The sequence below is a fragment of the Phasianus colchicus genome, chromosome 1 (assembly GCF_987193195.1).
Source record: "Phasianus colchicus chromosome 1, bPhaCol1.hap1.1, whole genome shotgun sequence".
In the NCBI taxonomy this organism is placed as follows: domain Eukaryota; kingdom Metazoa; phylum Chordata; class Aves; order Galliformes; family Phasianidae; genus Phasianus; species Phasianus colchicus.
Window position 1 is genome coordinate 60,543,635 of NC_143436.1, and position 22,972 is coordinate 60,566,606.

At 43.4% G+C, this 22,972-nt stretch overlaps 1 protein-coding gene across 2 annotated transcripts in view; it reads left to right on the forward strand.

Annotated features, from left to right (window-relative positions):
* The window catches only part of TMTC1 (transmembrane O-mannosyltransferase targeting cadherins 1), a 147,584-nt gene that overhangs the window by 92,590 nt on the left and 32,022 nt on the right, over positions 1 to 22,972 (forward strand). For both annotated transcript variants that reach the window (XM_031589844.2, XM_090144882.1), the window contains exons 10-11: positions 9,660 to 9,824; positions 17,705 to 17,818. In XM_031589844.2, the coding sequence (XP_031445704.1) occupies positions 9,660 to 9,824; positions 17,705 to 17,818 (279 nt within the window). The remainder of the gene's footprint in view (positions 1 to 9,659; positions 9,825 to 17,704; positions 17,819 to 22,972) is intronic.

The window sequence follows — 22,972 nt, forward strand, 5'->3', positions numbered from 1 at the left end:
TCCACATTACTTTCTTCGAGACAGTTACATAACATGGTAGTGGTGGTGGTGTACTTTCTGTTTCCATTGCCATCCCATTATTTAAAGTTACTTGAAGTGGAAAGTTCTCTGAGGAGCCAAATTCCCAATTACCTGTTCAGCATTCCCTCAGTAATACATCAGATCCTGTAGGTAGTAATCTAGCTTTTGGTGGTAATCTAGCTGAAGGAGCTTCAGTGTTCAATTGGAGCCAAGTACTGACACAGCAGAGTCGGCTATGAAAGTCCCACTGACTCCATGCAGTCAGTTTATCTTTCTGTTCCTCCATCTCGACTCCTTTGGGATTTGGAATCCAAGTCACACCTTCTCCTCCATCTACTTAAAGTCCCACAGTTTTCATGCCACACTATTGCTGCTGCTCCTGCCAGGGCCTGAAAGCTGAAACAGTGTGGTCAGAGCGAGTAATGCTATCTGGCCTGTAGAGAAACAGAGGCCTGGAGGCTCTGCAGAGAATACAGGGCACAGGGAGCGCCTTACTGCCGGCAGCAGGCCAGCCCTCAGCCCCAGCCCTCCTCGCCATGAGGCTGGGGGCTGCACAGTAGCCAACAGCTGAGGTCAGTGTGGCATTGAGCCCCCTGCCAGCCCACTGGGGCCTATGCAGAAGCAGGCACTCTGCTTCTGCTTCGCTCTCTGTTGAAAAACAACTCCACCCCGTTCCTTTAGAAGGGGCTGTGGGGATTTACTGCTCGTAGGAAGGCTAAGCCCTGTAAGCGTCTACCTTTCAGATGCGTTTCCAAAGCTAAGCCCCTGCTTTTGAAGGCTTGCCTACCCCTATTAAACACTTCAAGGAGAAATCAAAGCAGCCATCCTCTGCTAATGCAGGCAAGAAATGCTGAGATGCTAGTGCCAGATATTTTGGTGAAAGGCAATAAAGATGAGGGAATAAAAGCCAAAATGATTCTGCAAAGCTGAAAAAGATTAGCTCATGGTGCGCTTGGTCTAGACTGCAGTCTTTAGTTGTTTTAACTAAATTTAAAACATGCTTTTGAGAAGCACATTGCATTTTGGCCATGTACAATTGATTCAGGAAAAGGCTGTATTTGTGTTGAGCATGAGCATTAATGGCTGTTCTGGAAAGATTTTTCATTTTATTGTGCTGCATTAGGTTAAAGGGAAACCTTCAGACATGTTTATCTTGCTCTTGAAGATAAGACAGATATGTGAGGGCATTGCTTCTGAGAAATAACACTAAATTAACGTCATCTTGTAGAAATAATCTGTTTGGCTGTGCTGATTAAAAGAGGATTTCTTATTTACAATGGAAAATAGTCCCCTTAAGAAGGTATATTGTGAAATTTAATAGAAATAGTTTCTTACATGATGTTTTTGAAGATTTGAGGTGAGATTGAATGGAAAATTATATATCTGCTACGGAATTTTGGAAATAATTACAATATTTTAATTAAAGCTACAGCATATAGGCTCTTCCTCGCTAAAGAATATAAGATTTTAGGGGACTGTCTGTGGAATCCCCGTGGATTCATGTAGGAATTTTCATTTATAAGCTGTTCTCTTTCTGTATTCAAAAGCATGAAAAGATTCTGTATTACCTGGAAATATTTCAGACAGGAATTTGTTGGAAGTTAATTCAGTCTTGGACTCGAGCACTCTAATGAAGTGAATTTGTTTATCACATGACTTACATTGGAAGAGAGGGAAGGGAAATGTGTGCAAATATTAAATAGCCATTCAAAGGCTATTTCAGTCATTTCTACTTCATATTTTCTTTCTAATAAGGAAAGTAGGAGCTCCTAGATTTTCTGTAATTACATTGTGCTCTGAATAGAGGATGGCATTGCTCATGGAGGTGAATCATATTGATGACTTAACCAATCACGTCTAAGTGTCTTTAGTACAGGTCTATAGATTTTAACTTAGAGCTAGAAGGAAAGTCTAGTACTATCTCATATATGTTTCCAAATTACGTGTATACTGCCAGTGTTTATTGTTCTCTGTGTCTTTATATTATATATGACTTGTGGACCTTATTCCAGGAAAAGGAATTTAATTTACTTAATTAGTAGTAAGTTAAACACATTACTTTGTTACTTTGTTATCATATGTACTGAGTTGTGAGGTTTGTTTTTTTTTTTCCAACATCTGTTTTGTACAATAACATTGGTGGTGGGTGTCACATCTTTAAAAAGCCTTAGTGTCTATGAATTGGCAATAAATAAATAAATTGTATCCGTTCCATGTGATCATGGAGTCAAGCAATTCAAAGAATGTTTTTCCTTTTGTCTCCAAAGTTTGGTGCCACCAAGAAGCAGGGATGTATAGGGAATAATGTTGTCTAGCTGCAGCTGACAGAGGCACATCCCACATCCTGCTTGCCTTTGGACATTTAGTGCAAAAAAGTGAGTGTTCCAAGAGGCTTTTCCCTCATAGTCCTGACCAGTTGAGAAAGTAAGGTTTGATACAAAATTTTCCCATGGAAAATGGGACATTTTAGTTAATGCAAAACTTTTTGCCAGGGTGTGCTGACTACCCAAGATGAACCTTATGATCAGAAGGACACGGATGACAGAAATGGACAATAGGATGCATGTGGCCTGGAATTGCTTTTATCAGGGCAACAGGGATTCTCATGTGAGCATTGGGATAGTGTACTCCACCTACTGCACACTTTCAATTTCCCAGGATCATTAGCACTGCACCTACACTCTTTCAGATCAGTATGAGAGCAGTTTGATCCAGGCCTGATCCAGGCCCATGCTTGCATTTGTGCCAAGTGAGCCAGCCTATTGATCACTGAGTTTAATCTAGCCTTGAACCAGCTGCAAGAAGAAACTTCATCCAGCACTACATTTGGCCATACGAAGTTAACTTTTCAAAACTTCTCAAATATGTTTGTCTCGGTACAGTATGGTTATTCTGGGTCAGCAGGTAGGGTTTGGTGACTGGAGAGTTTTGGGGACCCCAAGCTTGGAGCCCTACAGGTGAACTCTGTTTCATATCCCCAGGTCTAACCCTGACCTAGCGCGGAGATGTGAACCTGAGTGATCCAGGTCGCAAGGAGAGCCCCTAAGTTTTGATTCTCTGTTTATTCTGGGTGACCCAGATGCAAGCTAATGTGCACATATACTATTTTTGCAGACAAAAACATTTTTTGAAGGTCTTGATTTTCACTGATCCTGTACAGCTCCAACCTTGAAAACCTCGACGTTTTTCATTTAATAGCATCTTTACTACCTTCCAGCACCACTCACACTGGACCTCCATGTCTGTGGGCACTGTTTTGGGGCAGAATGAGCCACTTTGAGCTATGCTTGTTTTGCCATTGCTCCCTTCTGCATCTGATTGCGTGACTGAGAGGCAGGAGTGGCCCAAATGGTGTGCAGAGTGTGCTTTTTGCAATCAATGACTCCCCATTAGAGAAGTGTGAATGCAACCATTTTGTTTAATGGGGATGAACTGCCTTTCCAGCTTTTTCCCCTGCAGCAACAGCCCTGCCTGTGCAGCTCGGATGGCTTTGGCATGTATCCTCAGCTCATGCTATGGAGCTGGAGCAGCTTTGGCTGGGAGCATGAAAAGCGTGTTGTGCCTAGGAATGTCTGCATGGGTCTGGTCTGGGAAGTGTGTGAGTGACTTTAAACTAAGAGAGTCCAGCGTTTGCTTTCAGCATTTGGATCGGGCAGCAGAGTACATCGTCCTCCTGGCTGCACCTCCCTGACAGCAGCAAAGTATGCACTTAATTTAAGCGATGTATGCAAGGGTTAAACTTGCTTCAGAGTGGCTCAAAAGTGAGGATTGGTTTTTATGGAGACAAAGGGAGCCATCTGAACTAAGTGCTGGAAATCAAGAAGGAGGTTTGCAGCCCAGAAAGAGCCTCCGGGGCGAAATGTCAAAGCCGAGTGCACTTTCTACTCTCAGTATAGTTTTGAGATAATCCCTTTTGTTGCATTAACAGCCCCTGAATGGGGCAGTATTTCTTCCATGCTTTGACAGGCTGCTTCCAGTCAGCGCTTTTCATAACTGCTCTGTATGTATGCATCTACTTGGACTCTTATCTGGGCTGAGATCTGGAGTAACTGCTTTGAGATCAGTGGATTTACTCCAGGCTTACATGCATGTGGTTGAGATTAAGTCAGTTCCAAAAACCCCAGCCACCAAATAATGACTTCACAAGATCTGACATTCCCAAAATAACCATTAAGAAGTGGGAGGAAGGCATCCTTTGGGCACAGTTTCTCCCACTCGAATTTATAGCCACACCTGCTGCTGCCCTGCAGCCAGGGGCAGGGACTTAGTGCATCCCTTCTGTAGCACCCACCCTGCTCCTCTTCGCAGTGGAAAGCTGTACCTTACAAAGTTGCAGGTCAGAAAAAAACAAACAAACAGTAAAACACGCGAGTAAAACACGCCTCTGCTTTTGGGAGTGCTTTGTTGCAGCAGGGCTTCATGCACCTCCCAGAGGAGGTGAGATGGTTTCCAGTGCGGAGAGATTGGTGCAGTGGAACATGCCAATAATCTCAGACTGCAGTGCTCAGATAGCTGCAGTGCTAACCACGTCGTGTCTGCAGCGAGGCAGCATGGCCAGCAACCAAGCGCAGCAAGGCATTCTTGACTTCTTGATGAAAAATGAGGTGTTTGATCCAAACTAGGAGAGAGAAACGGGGGGTAAGCGAATCAGCAACAGCTCCGTCTGGGAAAAGGAGCCTTAGTGGCCAAAGAAAAGGTTGAGTTTGTGATCTAATTATGGTTTGCAAATATTAAGTGTCTGCTGTTTTGGCTCTTATGTTAATCAGGCGGTATTTGTAGCGCTCCATGGGATACAGGGTCTGCGTGCCACCTCGCTCCCATCTGTTTGTGCCTCTTATCATTTCACTTCATGCAGGTGGAACGATATTAACAAACCACAGAAACTACAGATGAAAATCTGTCATTGCATAGCTCCCTGCATGCTGTCTGCCAGAAGCGTGTAAACGGCGCACAGTGTTTGCCTACTAAGTGCAGCTCTGCCCTCATTATAATTCAGGACCCCACTAAGGTGTCACTTTGGTACTCTAGGAATCCAAAACATGAGGCTGGTGGGTCTGTGTGCCAAGCAAGGATCTCTTGTGCAAGCCCTCATATAGTGCTAGCGACATTTTGAAGCTGCACATTCCCCCATTATAAGTGTTCTCATTGTGAGCCCAAGCAAAAACTGTTATCACGTTACCTGTTCCTCAGGTTCTGCTTCACGTCTGACCCAGGGCTAAGCTGTCACAGACTTTTCACAGTGAGGGAGGTTGCTGTAGCAAGCTGTTGCCTATCCTACAGAAGAAGAAGGAAAAAAAAAAGATTAGCAGTTTTACTATAATCCAGTGGAAAATGGACTTAAAAAATAATAGTGGTTTGGGGATTTGGCTTGTTTTCCATTATTTTGCTTTGGCTACAAAGTATGTTAGAAAAATGCTTGAATGACAGGGGATGCCAATGCCAGGACAAAAGCCTTATAAGAGAACTGGCTCTCTCTCTCAATAGGAAATGCTACAGCTAATACAAAAATGAATCATACAACCACAGATGCATGTAAAGGTGACTATGAAGATGCTTAGAATTTAGTAGTTAAGTGTATAAATTTTTTCAGGTGGGAAATAGGTCTTTGATGAAAGGTACTTTTGAGGCTTTTTCATTTTTTTTCTTTAAATGCATGTGAGTAAAGTCTGATTTCCCACTGAACTTACTTTTGATACGGAATTGAGTCCCCTGGCACTCTGAGAAGAAAAGCTGGTGTATTTGTGCTTTGTGTGCTTGTAGGTGATTGCAGTGTCATGGCAGCATTAACCATAGAATCACAGAATGGGCTGGGTTGGAAGGGACCTTAAATATCATCGAGTTCCAACCCTCTGCCATGAGCAAGGTTGTCACACTCCAGATTAAGCTGCCCGAGGGCCCAAACCATGGAGGAAGTGTCTCAAAGTCACTTGCCAAGTTACTTGAAGTAGATGAGTGCAGTGTCACCATACACGGTCTTCTAGCCACCACACCTCTGCCCATTGCTAAAACCCTCACAATGAGTGGTCCTGGGCTGCTCAGATCCAACAGCCATTAGGGCATATTGCTGTGCAGCAGCTCTGTCATAGCAAGCTTGGTACCCTTCTGTTACCAAACTTTATGTCTCTATATGAAAGCTAATTTCAATACCAGGATTTTTGTCTGTTGTGAAAGAAGTGGGTTGTAGAGTAAGAGGAATTCTGCATTTGAGGGGAACTGAAGCAACAGTAATTTTTATTTTATTTATTTATTTATTTATTTATTTATTTATTTATTTATTTATTTATTGAGGGATACTGATGTGGATGCCTTTTTGTTTAGAGTGGATCAGTGGATGCGAAGGAGAAGGGTCTAGCTTTGCCATGGTTTCACCATCATGATTTGATCTTAAGATAGAAAGGTAAAGAGAGGTGCAAAAAATGTGAAGGATCATAGTATGAATCACAGAATGGTTTGGGTTGGAAGGGGCCTAAAAGCCCATCCAGCCCCAACCCCCTGCCATGGGCAGGGCTGCCACCCAACAACTCAGGCTGCCTAGAGTCCCATCCAACCTGACCCTGAGTGCCTCCAGGGATGGGGCACCCATAGCTTCTCTGAGCAGCCTGTGGCAGGGCCTCACCACCCTCTCAGTGTAAAATTTCCCCCTGACATCTAATATAAATCTCCCCCTCTTTTAGATTAAAATCGTTCCCCCTTGTCCTTTAACCACCTACCCATGAAAAAAGTTAATTCCTCTCCTGTTTATAAGCACTAAGTATTGGAACGCTGCAATGATATCTCCCCTGACCCTTTTCCAGCCTGAACAAGACCAGCTCTCTCAGCCTGTCTTTATAGGAGATGTGCTTCAGCCCTTTGATCATCTTCATGGCCCTCCTCTGGACCCACTCCAACAGCTCCATGTCCTTTTGCAGGGGGCCCCAGTTCTGGACACAGTACTGTGGGTGGGGCCTCAGGAGGGCAGAGCAGGGGGGGACAATCCCCTCCTTCACCCTGCTTGCCACCCCTCTTTTGATGTAGCCCAAGATACTGTTGGATAATAGGTTTAGAGACGTTGCAGACAGTTGTTTTGCATACAATTTTTGGCACAGAAATCACAAATGCACCTGCTTTCCTGGCGGCAAAGGACATGTGAGTGCTTCATGGTCTTTGGTCTGCAAAACCTTTTAGCCAGAACATTTCCAACCACCCTCAGCCAGAGATTGGGACTGAAAAATAGATGTAATGGGAAAAACTGTGCAGAGATGTGGCTCTGCTGATTTGCACTGAAGGGTCCCTGGCAAAGCAATGAAGTAGATCTTCCCCACCCTTCCCCTATTGATTTGAGACAGGGAATTGTCTGAAGTTTTAAGACAAACTTACCAGATTCACACTTTCTGATCCTTTTCCTTCTTTTCCCTTTTGTTGAATACCTCTGCATTTTATAATACTGATACATTAACTTTAGACTAATTGGACTGTAATTGTGGCACAGCTACAGCCCGGTCCTAACTTCATTGGAGCAGCTTTGCAGTTTTGGGTTCCTATGATTTGGCTTCACGATTGTCCTCTGGCAGGCCATTCCCCTCACTGTCCATACTGAATCCTTGCTGAATGTGGAAGAAGAGACTGGAATGGGCTGCCCAGGGAGGTGATGGAGTCACTGTCCCTGGAGGTGTTCAAGAACCGTGTGGATGTGGCACTGAGGGATGTGGTCGGTGGGCACGGTGTTGGGTTGGGCTTGGACTAGATGATCTTAGTGGTCTTTTACTACCTTAATGACTTTGTGATTCTATGATTGCCTTTGGGTTACTGACTGTTAGTCTCTAAGGGAGCCTGAAAAGCACAGAGAGGAATCACAACAACCCTTACCCTCACCCCTCTACAGCCTCAGTGTGCAGCTGTCACAGATGCTAGAAAATCTCCCCTGGACGGGAAGCAGCAGCCTTGTTGTGCCTGTGCAGCCACAGTGCAGATCTGGCCGTGCTGCTGGGGCCAACATCCCTAGCAGCTAGGGCAGGGTTTGGTAGAAATACCAAGACATTGACGTTTGCATATTTTGTTTTCTGGAAGCATTCACCATTCTGTTTGAAAAGGCCCGTTCTCAAAAATGTGAAGGTGTAGGGAACGTCTTTTGAAAACAGCTTTGTGCTAAAGCAATTAAGTAATGTTTATGTCAGATAATTAATTTCAAGGGAAGGATTAAATTGCTAAAAGGCTAAATAACAGAATGAAAACAATCTGCAGGTTTTCAAGGCATTTCTCATTGGGAGGGGAGGGCTTATTACTGGGATTAGCTTTTCAGAGTTGTAAAGGAGGGTTCAGCAGCTGTAAAGGCTGGGTTGTTTGGCACCAGCATCTCAGTTTGTGGCTCTAAGTGTCTGCTTGCAATTAATGTAGGTGCAATAAACATATGTGTGCAAAAGAATTTGTGGAAACTAAAACAGAGCAAGTGTTGTAAGAAATGTGTTTCAGCCAAATGCAAGTGTAGTTAAGTGAAAATAAATATTGACAACCGCATCTGAGAAGTGGGAAAACTCTAACCTAATGCCAGAGTTCAGAATGATCTCTGGAACTGATGTTTTTTCTGTATTTGTCTCCTATGTCTGTGCCTCTCTCAGTGCCCTATATGACACCAGTACCCTGCCAGAGGCAGCACCTGGTGCAGATCAGTAGCAGCAGAGGTGGCAGGTTCTGATCAGCATATAAAAACTTCCTCAGGAAGAATGATTGTCCCTTTCTGTATAGCATTTTAGCACTATCCTCTCTAGGTAGTGCCTACATAGTGGTACAGTCACAGTGCATCCATGATCCCCAAGCGTTGTTTCAGATCCTTCTGCTCTCTCTTTTGTTTGGAGAGAGCTGCCAGGGCTAAGATAGACTTTAAGTCTGAAGCTAAATTTTTATCTAGTGAGAGCTGTAGCTCAATATGTAGTATTTTGGGTTAAATAGTTACAGATAAGCTAATGAAGTGCCTCAGGCAATAGCAATTGAAGTTCCCTCATAAAAATGCTGAGCAAAATTAGCGGTGTGCTAAGTACAGCAACGCAAAGCCCTGAATTTCCAGCTCAGAGGGAGTCACTGGAAGGATGGGCAACACTTGCATGAAGTAATTAATTATTACTGACTTAGTTTAAAGCTATACAGGAGTGAGACCTCAGTTCAAAACGTGATTCCCTCCAGAACCTTTTGGAGAGGCCTCTGACCCCCCTCCAGCTGTGCCTTACTCCTCTCCGGGTTCCGTGCTGTGCAGACCGGCACTAATAGCACCACCACTGGGGCTGTTAGCTCCAGCCTTCATTGTTCTGTAATGCTTTTCCCTTTGGTAGCACTCACTATTACTGTTATTACATGATGCTTTGCTAGCTTGCTGTTGGGAAAGGCAGCTGCCTTCCACGGAGTGGTGCAGGCTACCATTACGCTGTGTGGGATTATGCACGCTGCTATACTTCTGGCATCTGGGTCTGTCATTTAGATTAATTTGGAAATTATATAGTGACTTGAGAAAAAATGCTGCTGAATTCGTGTTTGTTATCTTCGACAATATAATTAGTTAAAAAAAAAAAACAGTAATTGTGTAAGAAATGCGATACTGAATGGTGTTGCATGTAAAGTGGAGTACTGGAATATAACTGTGCCTTTTCCATTTTTCACTTTTTTTCCAGTATGGGGTACTGCATCCTTTTTGTCCATGGTCTGAAAAAGCTGACTACGTGGTTAAATAGGTGGAGGATTACTGTTCTGACTCTCTTTGCTTTACTGCTGCTGCTGTTCTCTTGGAAGACCGTGAAACAGAATGAAATCTGGCTCTCCAGAGAGTCCCTGTTCAGGTATGGGCAGCTATGGGAGAATACTTGCGTTTTCATATTGTTTAAAGTAAGTTGTGCCTGTTTGCTACGTGGAATAAATGGTTTGCTATGTCACAAGGAATAGTCCAGCTATTAATGCAGTGGTGCAATTAACATTTTGATTATTATACATAAAAAAAGTAACCACCACCATCTACTTTCTGTTTTCAGCTGTGCAAAAACTGGTGTCAGCACTTTATGTGCGTATGCACAAACTTTTGTTCTGGCAATAGCATTTTTAAGACACTGTTTTTAAATAACTTCAGTGCTGTAGATTTACCAATAATGTAATGCTTTCCTTTTTAAAGACATAGCAGAATTTTGTTGCAGCCCTACAAAACACCATGGTAACGCTATTGAATATATTGAATTTTCTTTAGCAATATTCTTAATGACAAAAATGAAATGCAACAAAGTGCCAAGCTTAATGTACCATATTTCATTTTATTTGATTACTCTTCGCCAAACAGCTCTCTTTATAACCTCATTTATATATTTTTCTGCATCAGAACAGACTGTTTCATTTTGTGTTTTGCTAGGAAATGTATTGCATTTGCCTCCAGCTGCTTTCAGCAGTTGTCTAATTGTGAGGTAATTGTAGAAACGCAGGTGATTTGCACACTGGTTGCTTAGCTTTATTTTCTAACTTATTGGCCAGAGCAAAGTTTAATTTACTCGGCACTGAAGAGTATGAAATCACTTTTTATGTGTACCTTTCAGACTTCAGGAGACACTCTTGAAGCAGTTGGAACTCTGTTAGTGGAATTTTGTTTTAAATGTAGAGTAGGACTTTCTTTACTCCAACACAATTCATTGCCTGTTTCTCTGAACCTCTGTTTGCCTGTCTCTCTGAACCAGATAGCAGCAGCCATGGTGACCAGTCTGGGCTTTCACAGCTCCATGTTAAATGTGGTTCCAGTCCAAGCCATCCTGGTTGGTGGTGGCCACTTGCAGGAAAGCCAGACAACTCCCCAAATTGGGTGACTCTCTTGTTGAAAGGGGATGGGAAGATGGCAATTCCATATGTTGTGCTCTATGCATCACCTTGGGATGATTAAGTGTGCCAGGGGTTCTGTCACAAAAGAGTCATAACCCATAGTTACTTTGGCTTAATTGGATGCAAATAGAATCATAGAATCATTAAGATTGGAAAAGACCACTAAGACCATCTAGTGCAACTGTCAGTCCATCACCACTGTGCCCACTAACCATGTCCCTCAGTGCCACATCTACATTTGAAATAGACCTGTATCTGTCCTGCCTCCATTCAAAGCAAAGTGGCCTTCCACAAACAAGGTCAAATTCAGAAGCCATAGAATTATGTTAGTGCAGCACTGAGCCAGAGCTTGGACACCCGAGGTAGGGATTTGGCCCATTTGGCCCACAGCATTATGCTGGACTAGGTAGTACACTCTGTGGCTTGGGTTAGGCAGGCCAGCTTGGGTCTTTTGGGGACAAGTCTAGGAAAGGTATCTGTCCTAGGCTTTTGAGGAGAAGGCAAGAATGTAGGTGTGCTCATGCTGAGTTACCTGGTATCGCCTCAAAAAGTGATTGGCAGCAGATGCCTATAAAAGCAATTTAAGAACCAGACAAGCATCAGTGACTCTTCTCTCAGTCTTTTCCTAGCTTGCACTGATCTCCAGTTTAAAGACTTCCTGAGTCAGGATTCATTTACTTTTTTTTTTTTTTTTTTTTTTTTTTTTTTTGCGTTTAACAGCTGCTGATGGACTTTTCTTCCATTAATGTCTCTGGCTGCTTTTTCAAATCTATTTATAGTTTTGGCTTCCACAGCATCCTGTGCACTGGGCTCCATCGTTAAATTACACAGTGTGCAACAAAACGACTTCCCTTTTGTATGTCATGAATGTTCTGCCTGATCATCTTTCTTGCTTTCCTCTAGTCCTGGTGTTTTGAATGAGTAGGAAGCAACCCATCAACTGATCACTTTTCATGTACCTTTCGTGCCTATACAGCCTAGCCTCTCCCCAAGACCCTCACCCAGAGCTCCTTTTTATTGTGCTGGAGTCTGCTAGTTTTGAACTCTCCTCATATGGAAGCTCTTATGGTGCCAAATCAGTGGTTTCTGATGCTTCTTGTCACTATTTTTAGGTGTTTTCCAATTCTAACCTATCCTTTTGAGATGGAGACCAGAACAACATACTCCATTCAGATTTGCAGCTCAGTACTATAGGGCCGTTTTCTGGTTGTTGTTCTCTATTCCTTCCCTATTAATGTCTAATCTGTCTGCACAGATACTTATTATGAGTGGAAATGTCTGATGTATAGACACCAATCTAAAACTTGTGCCTGTAACAGAATTCCATTTCATTTGCCGCTTTCTTGCTCAGTCTTCAATACTGCGAGATCCTTCTGCAACATTTTTTAGTTAGCTTTAATTCCTGCAGTGTGATTCATGTTGTCATTTGTAAATGTGTTGTCTCCCTGTTTGATTCCATATTTGGATCTTTTGTGAACACGTGAAGTGGCCTAAGTGCCAGTGCATGGCTCTTGGAACCCTGCTTGTAGTCTTCTCCATTTAGGAAAACTTTTCACCTACCTGTTCTCTTGCTGTATTTCAAGCAGTGATTCACAAGAGGACCTTCCATCTTATTCCATGATGCCTTAAAGAAATGGGAAAACTTCAGTGAGGGATTTTATCAAAAGCCTTTTTGAGCATCCAGGTGCACAACATTGAGATGATTGAAACTGACTGGGCTTTCATAAAAGCTTTCAATGGCTTTAGTACCACATGCCTGTTGAGTCTATCAAAGAACAACAGATCTTTTCACCTAACTTCTTTCTGCAAAATACAAGGTTAAATTCTTCCCTGTTGGATTGTAGCTATCCAGAAGTTTGCTAGATCTAGTTTTATTGCTGTTTCTCCTCAATTACTTGAACAGGAAATCAGACTTGCTGCTCTGTCACTCCCCATATCCTTTGGGTGGAGGCAGCTGACATCATGTTCATCATCTCCCATTTCTCCTATATTAAGGCTCTTTTAAATGGTAGGTTACATATTGCAGCTAATAGCAGCTTCACATTTGATTTCCTTTGGAAAAGTTTGCATGCTACCAGGCCCTGTGGATTTTTAGGTGTTCTTGCTTTGTTTTAATGCTTCTCTTAGTACCACTTTAGTTTGAGACAATGCTTTGGACTTGCCCCTCTAAGGAAAGGATCTAGTGTGGGAATGTCCTTCAGTTCCCTTTAGTGAACTCTTCTGTTGTGGCCTTTTCATCTTCAAGCATTACTTTTAGAACATCCATCAGATATTTGCCTTAGTGGGAATTTCTTTGGCTGATTTTCTATATCTGATGTATTGCATTCTTAGCTTGATATCTTTAGCAAGTTTTTTCTTATCTCTTTTGTTCCACCTAATTCTGGTTTATGTTGAACTGGATAAAATTTATAAACTTAACTTTTTTACCTCTTCAGCTGCAAAGTTTACTTTTTAAATGGGTGTTTTCCATTTTTCGTAGCCTTCTTTATTATGCTATTTAACCAAGTTGGCATTCTGTTGTCCTTTAAGATCTTTTTTCATAGATGTTACACATCTGCTGGGTGTCTATAGTATGGTAGGATGGGAAAGAAATACAACAGTAGAAGACTGGAAGAAGAAGATAATTTCATTATCTAAGGAGCATAGAGGCTGTATATGGAATGATGTTGAGAGGAGTGAAGGAGGGAGAAGTGGATGGAGGCATGTTAGACAGCAATAAATTAGAAAGGACAGAGAAGGAGGAAGAGATAAGGAACAGTAAAGCAGTTTGAGAGAAAATAATAAGGAAACAGAGTAAATCTATATATGGGGAAAGGAGACATAAATCAACCTACTTGGTAGTCTGTCTGTGTGTTGATTTTTTTTTTAAAGAAGTATGTGCTGAGAGGATCTTTATTCCCATTCTTAGTTCTCTATTCTTTTTCCTCCACTTGCTGCTTTAATTAATTACTGATTCTTCTCTCCTCTCGTTCTTCCCCTTCACCTCTCCTTTCAATTCTTCCATTTGATTAGATGTGTTTCTTCAGTGTCAGTCTGTCTCAATTCCCTCAGTTCTGTTATACATGCTTTGTCTGCACCTTTTTTTCCCCAGGAGATGTAAATGTATTCTCAGCATGTTATCAGTTTTGTACTTTGCACCCCATCTTTTTTCATTCTCAGGTTTTGCCCTGCTTTGACACAATGCTGCTGGTTTCACCATCACCCTCCCTGCTAATGGGTGCCACAACTCTTGGGCTCCAATACTGGGTCTAAATCTGGAGGAACCAGAAATCCCTCTGAGTCCTGGCTACCTCAGTGTGGAAGAGAATGATACCACCTGAGGAGAGGATTCATCTACACATTTGTATAAGTGTGTGTGCAAGGGCTAAAAGTAAGAAGCAAATGAGCCACAAGCATAAGAAGTGACTAGATGTATAGATATAGCTATTTGAAGCATAATCACAGAATCACACAGAACGGCCAGGGTTGGAAGGGACCTCAAGGATCATGAATCTCCAACCTCCCTGCCACATGCAGGGCTACAAACCTCCACATTTAATACTAGACATAAATTTCTAGAAGCCTCAAGTTTGCCTGACTGTGTTAGCAAGTGGACAAGGAGGGCTTGTTTGAGGCTCAGGCTCCAACCAGTCAGAGAGAGTGAGATGAGGGCTGTGGGCTGACCCCTGCATCTGCTGTATCAACCTTCTCAAGTTTTGTGAAACTGCCACATTTCCTATTGCTCCTGGAAAGCATTGCGTGTACAGCTCACATTTGTGACAGTGTCTGAAAGTAAGGCTGTGGCCAGTAAAGGAACTATGTAGAAGTGGCTCTTTCTTAGTTGGCAGTTCTCCCTCCCTAGTCAGGTCTGCTGATCTCAGTAATGTGCAAAAAAAACCCCAATCAAAAACAAAAAAAAGAAACAGGAGAAAAATAACCAACCCACCCCAAAGGAGATATTTACTGCTGTGTGCTTTTGTTAATTCTGAAAGTCAACTAAGCTTAGAAGAGCAATTTCCCTTGCATTTTGTGCATCTTCTCTCAAACGGTTCAGAGTCCCGTGTTGATATCTGTGAAAATCAATACAAGGATATGAGGCCAGGGACAGCAGCTGTTGGGGTCATCCAGGGAACATTTTGCCATAGAGAACCTTTATTGGTGATAATGATTCCCAAAGCAGAACATATCACTTCAGTGTCCCAAGGTTCCTGCTGAGACAGGATCGGTCTCATTTCCTTGCAAACCGAATGCTTTTCATATGAAAATCACAGAAAATCAATGTACTTTTTGCTCCAAACTTTGCAGAGTGGGACAGGCACTGAGGAAAACAATATCATGGGAGACTTTTGCTGGCTAAATGGGATTTTGGTTTGAGGTTGGAAGTACCCATGGCATTTTGTTTCTCTGCATTTATGACTAACAGGCTGCCTCCTTTCCGTGGGGAGGAAGCGCTACGTAAGATGGCTTTCCTATTGCCTATTTTCCATTTATGTTATTTAGTGCTGTCGTGGAAATCAGAAAGGAAGGAAATGCTCCTGAGATGACATTGCATCTCAGTAGACTTGCTTCTGACTGGCTGGAGAGTGGGTCCGTAGGTTTTCAGAAGGGCACATGTGCTGGGCTGGGGAGGAGGGAGACGGGAGAATTTGGAAAAGAAGTTGGAAAAAGAGATTGAAACTCTGAGAGACCGCAAGCTTGCGGGAAGCAGAAATGGAAAGCCATTGTGTTCTGCTTTGTTATTTATACTCCACCCTTTCCCACTTGGCTTTCATTTGTGGACATTATTGTTTCCCCTGTCAATGAGCAAACAGTGTTCTCAGCTGGTCAAGAATCAATTAGCAGAAGTGTTTGCCTAAACTCTCCAAAAAATCCACTCTGCCTCCAGCCGGGTGTTTGCTGTGCTGCTGACAGTGCAGAGTCGACAAGCAGTTTGCCTCGGTCATTGCTGTGTGCATTTGCAAAACCAAACACCCCCCTCCCCACCCATGCAAGGAGAATAAATAGGTCAGGGAATGCGAGTGGTGTGATGCAGAAGCCAGCATCATAATGACTCGAACTCAAGCCGGTTTCTGTTTCCTATGTCACCCCCACCCCCAGCAGAATCACGCAGATGAAAGAGCTTTATCGGTGACGTTTTAATAAATGGGACCAGCAGGATTAGTAATAAATTCTATTTAAAGAGAAACAGCCCAGAATTAAAATATTTAAACATATGCATCTTACTGTTAAAACTGTATCTCATTAGAACTGCAGTACTTGTGCATATGTAATATACTTCCCACCATTAACTCGGTGTGCTGTGTTTCAGCGGGGGCTATAACGGAGCCAACAACTCATTGCACGTAGCTCTGAGATGGTAACAGCTTTGAGTCTGCGTCTCTGCCTGTAACGCTGTCACTGATGTAATTCAACCCTCTCTGTATAAGAATTAATATTCCGGTAATGCCCAGAGGTTGTAAGTGTGTAGTTAATAGCTCCCAAGGCCAATGGAAATTAACACAGCCATAGCAGTCACACATTACTTGCTGCTGGTGCAGTATATCTTTGTGAAAACTAATATAGAAAATCATTCTCTTAAGAATAGCATCAATTAACTGATTTAATTCAGCGATTAGTCACAAAATGTCTTATTCCTGTAGTGCTCCCAGTAAGTAATTTGGAAGTACCTGATGATTAGGAAGCCAACTGCAAGGTCTATTTTTGATTTCTGTAGGCAAACTGTGGCTGTGTTGTGCTGAACTCCGTAAGGCGGCCGTGGGCGAAGCTTTGGAAGCTCTCACAAGAAGGCATTAGTGACGCTTGATGCCACTGGCTGCAGATAAAGGCAGCAGATTTGCCACTAAGATTCTCCAGTGCCATTTAAAATGAAATTCCTAACAGAGGGCTTGGACACCTGGGGGTGCCTTCTCCCCACTATAGAAGCTGTTTGCAACCTCATGGTTAACTTCACTGGCCAGCGTAAGGCTTGGAATGCGCTAACTCCTGAGTTTCTTACCTGGAGTAGGAAGCATAGAGCTGATGGGGAGGAAGGAAGACAGCAGCTGGCAGGGATCTGCTTGTGAGTGAGAAACAGTGTTTTTTCTGCTTTTACATGAACAGTTTAATCCACTTTTATTTCCCATTACCTCAGAGAGTCCCTATTTATGTCCTGGAAAAAATTTCCCTGTTAAACAGCATTCCGACTTCTCTGGGTTCTTGCAGGGGAAATGTTTCCATGGTGTACGTGCTCTTGAGATTTCTTTCTAACTATAACCTTGAAGCAGCATTTCCTCCAGCTGTGCAAGGTGTACCTTGTTTTATGTGCTGTCAATTAAGTAAATAAGCACATGTCTGCTCTTCTCCTTTTGTCTTTGCACTCTCATTATTAATTCCAAACATTCAGTCCAATCTGCATAGCAAGGAGGATGGAGGGGAGGGCTGGGTTGGCTGTGCAGTCACACATCCATGGTCATATGTTATAATTTGAGAGCATACTACTTGCCAGCTCAGGCCAAGAGTCCTTTTAGCCCTTCCCTCCTGGTCCCACTCTGCTCAGTGCTGTGCTGCGTATATATGTGTGCTGGCTGGGTGCTCAGAGTGTGCTGTGAATCCCCTCTAGTGGCTGATGCCTATGGAAAGCATACTTCTTTCTGGTGCCTGCAGCTGACAGATTGAAATCAAGGTTTTCATAAGGTGCCTTCGTGACACTCAAGTTTAAGCAGGGCTGGAGATGAGGAAGCCTGTTACAGCTGTATTACAGAAAGTACTGCGTGCTTTCCCGCTGAATGTTAGGCTTTTTAGGGTCTTTCAATTTAACACATTGTATTTTGAATTACCACAGTGTCTCACCACAGGGAAAGTTGCCATGCTGGTGCTTACGCCATCCTGCTTCTGTTCCTCTTTGCAGCTCAGGAGTGAGGACTCTACCCCACAATGCCAAGGTGCACTACAACTATGCCAATTTTCTGAAAGACCAAGGCCGTAACGTCGAAGCGATCTACCACTACAAAACTGCTCTCAAGTAAGTTCCCTGAAGCCCCAGCTAGGCTCTCACTGTGTGGTACAGCCCACCAGTAGCGCATCCCTTCCTGCCAAGGGCTGCCTGCTCCTCACCCCCCAGCTCCCTCCCTGGGGACAGCTCAGCTTTCGGAGGTTAGGAAAGTTCCTTGGCTCAATGTTGCGTGTGTCATTAAAAGAGGGAGCCTGGCTTCCCTCCAGTTCCGTGTGTGTTTGTGTGTATACTTCAATATGAGATATAAATGTTACCATAGCTACACATTGAGCAATGAGGTGTCACTTACTTGGCTGAATGTGTGCTGGTAAGCAGGAGGTAGTTGTCATAAATGCATTTTCAGGTTCCTGGGCCATTTATCTTAGTAAATTGTTAATGGTGCATGCCTGGAAAATGCCAGTGCTGTAGCCATCTGAAGTAGAGCAATAATAATAGTACTTACAGCTTGTATTGAGGCTCCTGTCTGCAAAGCTTTGCATGAACACTAAACTAATTGGTGCCGACAATGCTCCTGTGCAGTAGCAGGTAAATATAATTACCATAGTTCTGCAAAGGGGGAGGCTGAAGCAGGAAGGTGAACTGCCTTGCTTATAGATGCATGGTAAATCTGGGCCAAGGGCAGGGCTCAATATGCAGGATCATTGGCCCAAGCTGTGCACATGGTAGATCCTGGGCAACACATCTCCTGATCCCACATGGAATAGGGGCAGCTCCATGCAGGCAGTGTTCCTCCATTTGCTGCACCACAGGGAATGCTTGCCCAGGGCTTTGGATGCTCCCTGCTGCCTTACAGTCCTGAGAGAAGAGACTAGCCCTGTAGAAAGGTGTGCAGGTAAAATGGGAGTGGCAAAGGAGAGCAAGCATGTAGGATGCAGACAGTGCCACCAGGAAAAAAGGCAGGTGTGGAAAGGGCAGACAACATGAGGAGTGGCTCTGGTGGAAAGAATAGAGCTCAGCACAAAAGGGCACGTCAGGAGGTGCAAGAAATATTCTTTCCTGACATGTTGCGTGGGAGGAAACTCCAGGAATTACACCTATGTTTTATCTTCTTGCCAGCTGACAGGGTTATGCCAGATACTCTCAAGGGCTCTTAACCCACCCATGAGCTGGGAGGGCAGGATGTTATTTTGTCACTAAGGATTGAGTTAAACTGGGTGAAGGTGATTTTTAGATTTTGTGTAGCATCCTTTTCTCTTCCACCATGCTCAGGATTTAGGAAGTCATTTAGAAAAGCCTCCATCCTATTTTTTAACATTTCCAGGAATGGAAAATCCAGTACAGCCATCAATAAATTGGACTGAAGGTTAATTACCCTGGCTGTTGAAAATGTCCTCTTTTATTTTTAGTCTGTTTTGTTTAACGTCAGCTTCCCGTCATTGGATTTGTTTACACCTTTAAATGCCACGCTGAAGAGCTCATTATCAGAAGACAGTTTTCAATACAGTGATCAGCTTCTCCTCTAATCTGCTCCTTGATACAATAAATGGATGTACGTAGCTTGCTCTGAAAGTAATGCCTCCTATTTATTTCCCTGGAAACGACGGCAGCTACAAAGAGCACAATAACACTGTTTGATAGAGCAAATTCTCAGCTACAAAGCACTATTTTTCAACACAGTCACCACCATTAGCTATGCATTTTCACCAGCCTGCATGCTGCGTTTGTAGAAATCTGTATGGCCATCTGGAACGTGGCTTGTCTTTCACGTCGCTGTCACCACTGCTGGAATGCACCATCCACCGCCTCACTGTGCTCACATCCACTGTTTGGTCTTCATTAACATTCAGCAAATGTCAATGAATGTCAATGGCTGACATTTTTTCTGTGTGGAGAAATTCATTTCCACACTTTCACTTCACTTGTACTCCTATGTCAGATGCCATTTTGTCACTCTCCCTCTGCTGCCATCTGTCACATGGCAACAAAATCAAATAGGCCAACATAATCGAATAGGAGGCGTTACTTTCGGAGCAGCCTTCCTAGATACGGTCACTTTCACTGTTATGCAAGTTTTCATGATCACTAATAATTCCCATAGCCCTTCTCCAAGCTCTCTCCAAGTTACCAGGAAAGGCCATTGAAAGAAAGGAGAGGGACTAACAAATATATTCTGAACCCCACATTGAGCTTGATGCTATGGAGCGTAACATCACTCACTGCTTTCTGTTCCTACTGACATCACCTCTGCCTGCGTAAATGGGATTTACTAGGAAAACATTTTTTTCTCCTCTGACTCAGCAGCACTCATTTATTATAATTATAATGCTGTCTTCTGCTCAGCAGTATTTCAGTTACAAGAGAGTCTATTTTGAAATGCGATTTCAAACATTTCCTCAATTGCATTAGATGGCACAGTTTGTGGTATTGTTTATAGAGCATCCAAGGCCTGGTCAGGGCTCAAGTCCACATGGAAGCACTTCCCAGGTACCCAGTGTCTCAGCGGCTCTGGCTCATGCTCTGATTGCTTCAGTTATTTTGGGATTAGTTCACATTTCTGAAAAACCATCCCCTGCCCCCACTTTGCATGCTCACTATCTGTCCTCACAAGGCCTGCACTGCGTGCACGCCAGGAGTCACTGGGGAGCTGCACTCCTTGCTTCCACCACCTCAGCAATCTGCACTTAGAGTGGCAAAGTTGTGAAGGATCTGGAGCACAGGCCTTATGGGGAGCAGCTGAGGGAACTGGGATTGTTCAGTCTGCAGAAGAGGAGGCAGGGAGAGTGTTGGCCTGTTCCCCTACATAACAGTAATAGGATGAAGGGGAATGGCCTCAAGTTGTGCCAGAGGAGGTTCATGTTGGATATTAGGAAAAAATTCTCCGAAAGAGTGGTGATGCACTGGAACAGGCTGCCCAGGGAAGTGCTGGAGTCACTGTCCCTGGAGGTGTCCAAGAAACGTGGATGTGGCACTGAGTGACATGGTTTGTAGGCATGGTGGTAGGTGGACAATTGGACTGGATAATTTTAGTGGACTTTTCCAACCTTTCTGATTCTATGATTTAGTGATTCACTTACATGTTCCTTATTTTTACTCTCTCACTCAAGCCCTGTTGATGAGTTTTTGAGGCTGTACAGTGAGCAATAGAGTGATGTAATTAAAAAGAGTTATATGTTTGCCTGTGGAGAATTACATTCCACGTTTTCCCCTCAGACATACCCATCTGAAGTGTTTGGCCTTCTGTGGAGGCCTCACAGAGGTGGCTGGATGCTTATGGTAGTGGCTACAATGGAGAGATGGAGAAAGGGATGCATATGGGACAAATAACGTGATGGTGGATACTCTAGATAGGTGTTGCAGAATAGAACAGTTTTCATGTCCACATTATTTTATGCATCCTCTCAGACTCCAGCTTTGCAAATCACTGCCCCTGATTGTAGACTAATTCTCTACAATTAGAAAGAAGGAAATTAGTAGTTTTAGTAGTTATACTGTCCTGACCACATTTTGATGATTCAGAATATTTTTGGCCACTAGCATGACCTGAAGATGGATGAGCAGCTGGGAAGCTGAGGCAGCACTCAGAATCACAGAGTGGTTTGGGTTGGAAGGGACTTTAAAGCCCCTGCCAAATTCCAATCCCCCTGTCATAGGCAGGGACACCTTCCACTAGATCAGGTCCAATCCAACCTGGCCTTGAATGTTAACAACACCAACTTCTGTGACATTCCCCCAGATACTCCCCACTTTATGTTTGGTCTCCAGGTGAGTTCAGGTTAATCCACGCTCTCCAGATTACAGAAAATACAGATTTAGTCAAGTGGTTTAGCAATCCCCAGAGCAGCAGCTCTGTCACAAGGATGGGAGATCAAAATATCACGTCTGCCTAGTGTGATGAAGAGCAGTGGGCGTATCAATAGGGAATTAATAAGGAAAACAGAGTCAATAGGGAAACAGACTGCTGCCACCACCACCCTGCAGCTTCTGGGAGGTAGGAGAGAGAGCAGCACTGCTGTAGCAGCTCTCTCTGAGGCACGTGGCTGATGGCTCATTAATCATTCCAGCTCCCTCCCAAAGCTTGTGCCAAACTGCAGTGTAGGTTTGCCTGATCTCTGGTGAGTGAGTTTAACTGTTTGCTAAACAAAAGTGATCTTGTCAGTCCACGCTTGGCTCTTTTAACTGCTTGCAATTACCATTCCACCAACGTAACAATGCGTTTCCACTTGCTGCTTCTCTGCCAGAAGTGTCAGCTGCCACGTCACTGTTTAGTGAAAGTGACCTATTGCTCCTGTGGTGTAGGCAGGTGGTGCAGCTATGGCTGTGTGAAAAGATGTTGAAGTGCACATAGTTTACATACGGAAATAATAGCATTTGGGACTAAATCCCAGGAAGCTCAATCCCATTCCTACTTTTGAAGGCATTTGTAGGCAGGATCCTCCACTGCCATGTGTTGGTTTATCTCTTCAGCTAAATTGTGGAGCAGAAGAACGTGTTTTCTCTGACACTGAAATTGCAGGGCAGGTTTCCAAGGCAAACTCCATAACTGATACCATCAGCCAGCTCCTGATACACTGCTGATGTTTGAGACTCTTTGCAGGTGGCCACTTAAAAGGCTTACCCCAGCCAACTAGCTAGTGATGCAGTATCCTGATGGAGCCTGATTTAGGTAATTAGCGCAATCCAATTATGCTGCCCAAAAGTGAAGGAAATGAAAACTGAGATGATATGCAGAAATAGAGAACAGCAGCATAATTTGAATTGGAGAGAAGGAGAATGAAAGGGAAAAAAAAAAAAAAAGTTTTGTATATATGGGAAAAGCTCCACCTGTAAGTCAGGTTGAGGAAAAGCAAATGGAGGCATAACACTTTGGAGCTGCAAAATGAGTTATCCATAAAGCAGATTTTATCAACAGCTGGCATTCTGCGGTTGTAGCAATGGCTTATAAAGCTTTTAGCTTACCTTCAGTAAAACAATAAAAACACACTGCTGGGTTTCACTGCTTTGGTGGTTTGCCTGACATATGGTAGTGACCCCAGGAGATGCTCATTTTTTGCTTCTGCAAAAAGCGAAGAGTTGACCATGGCCAACTCTGAAAGCTAGCCTGAAAATTCTTTGTGCTGTTGTTCGGAATTTTGGAGACCTCCTGTAGCTGGAGATTAAATAGTTCTACTCTTACATAAAATAAAACTTGTTTTGCCACTCTCGTGTCTGTGAGTGAGAGTACAA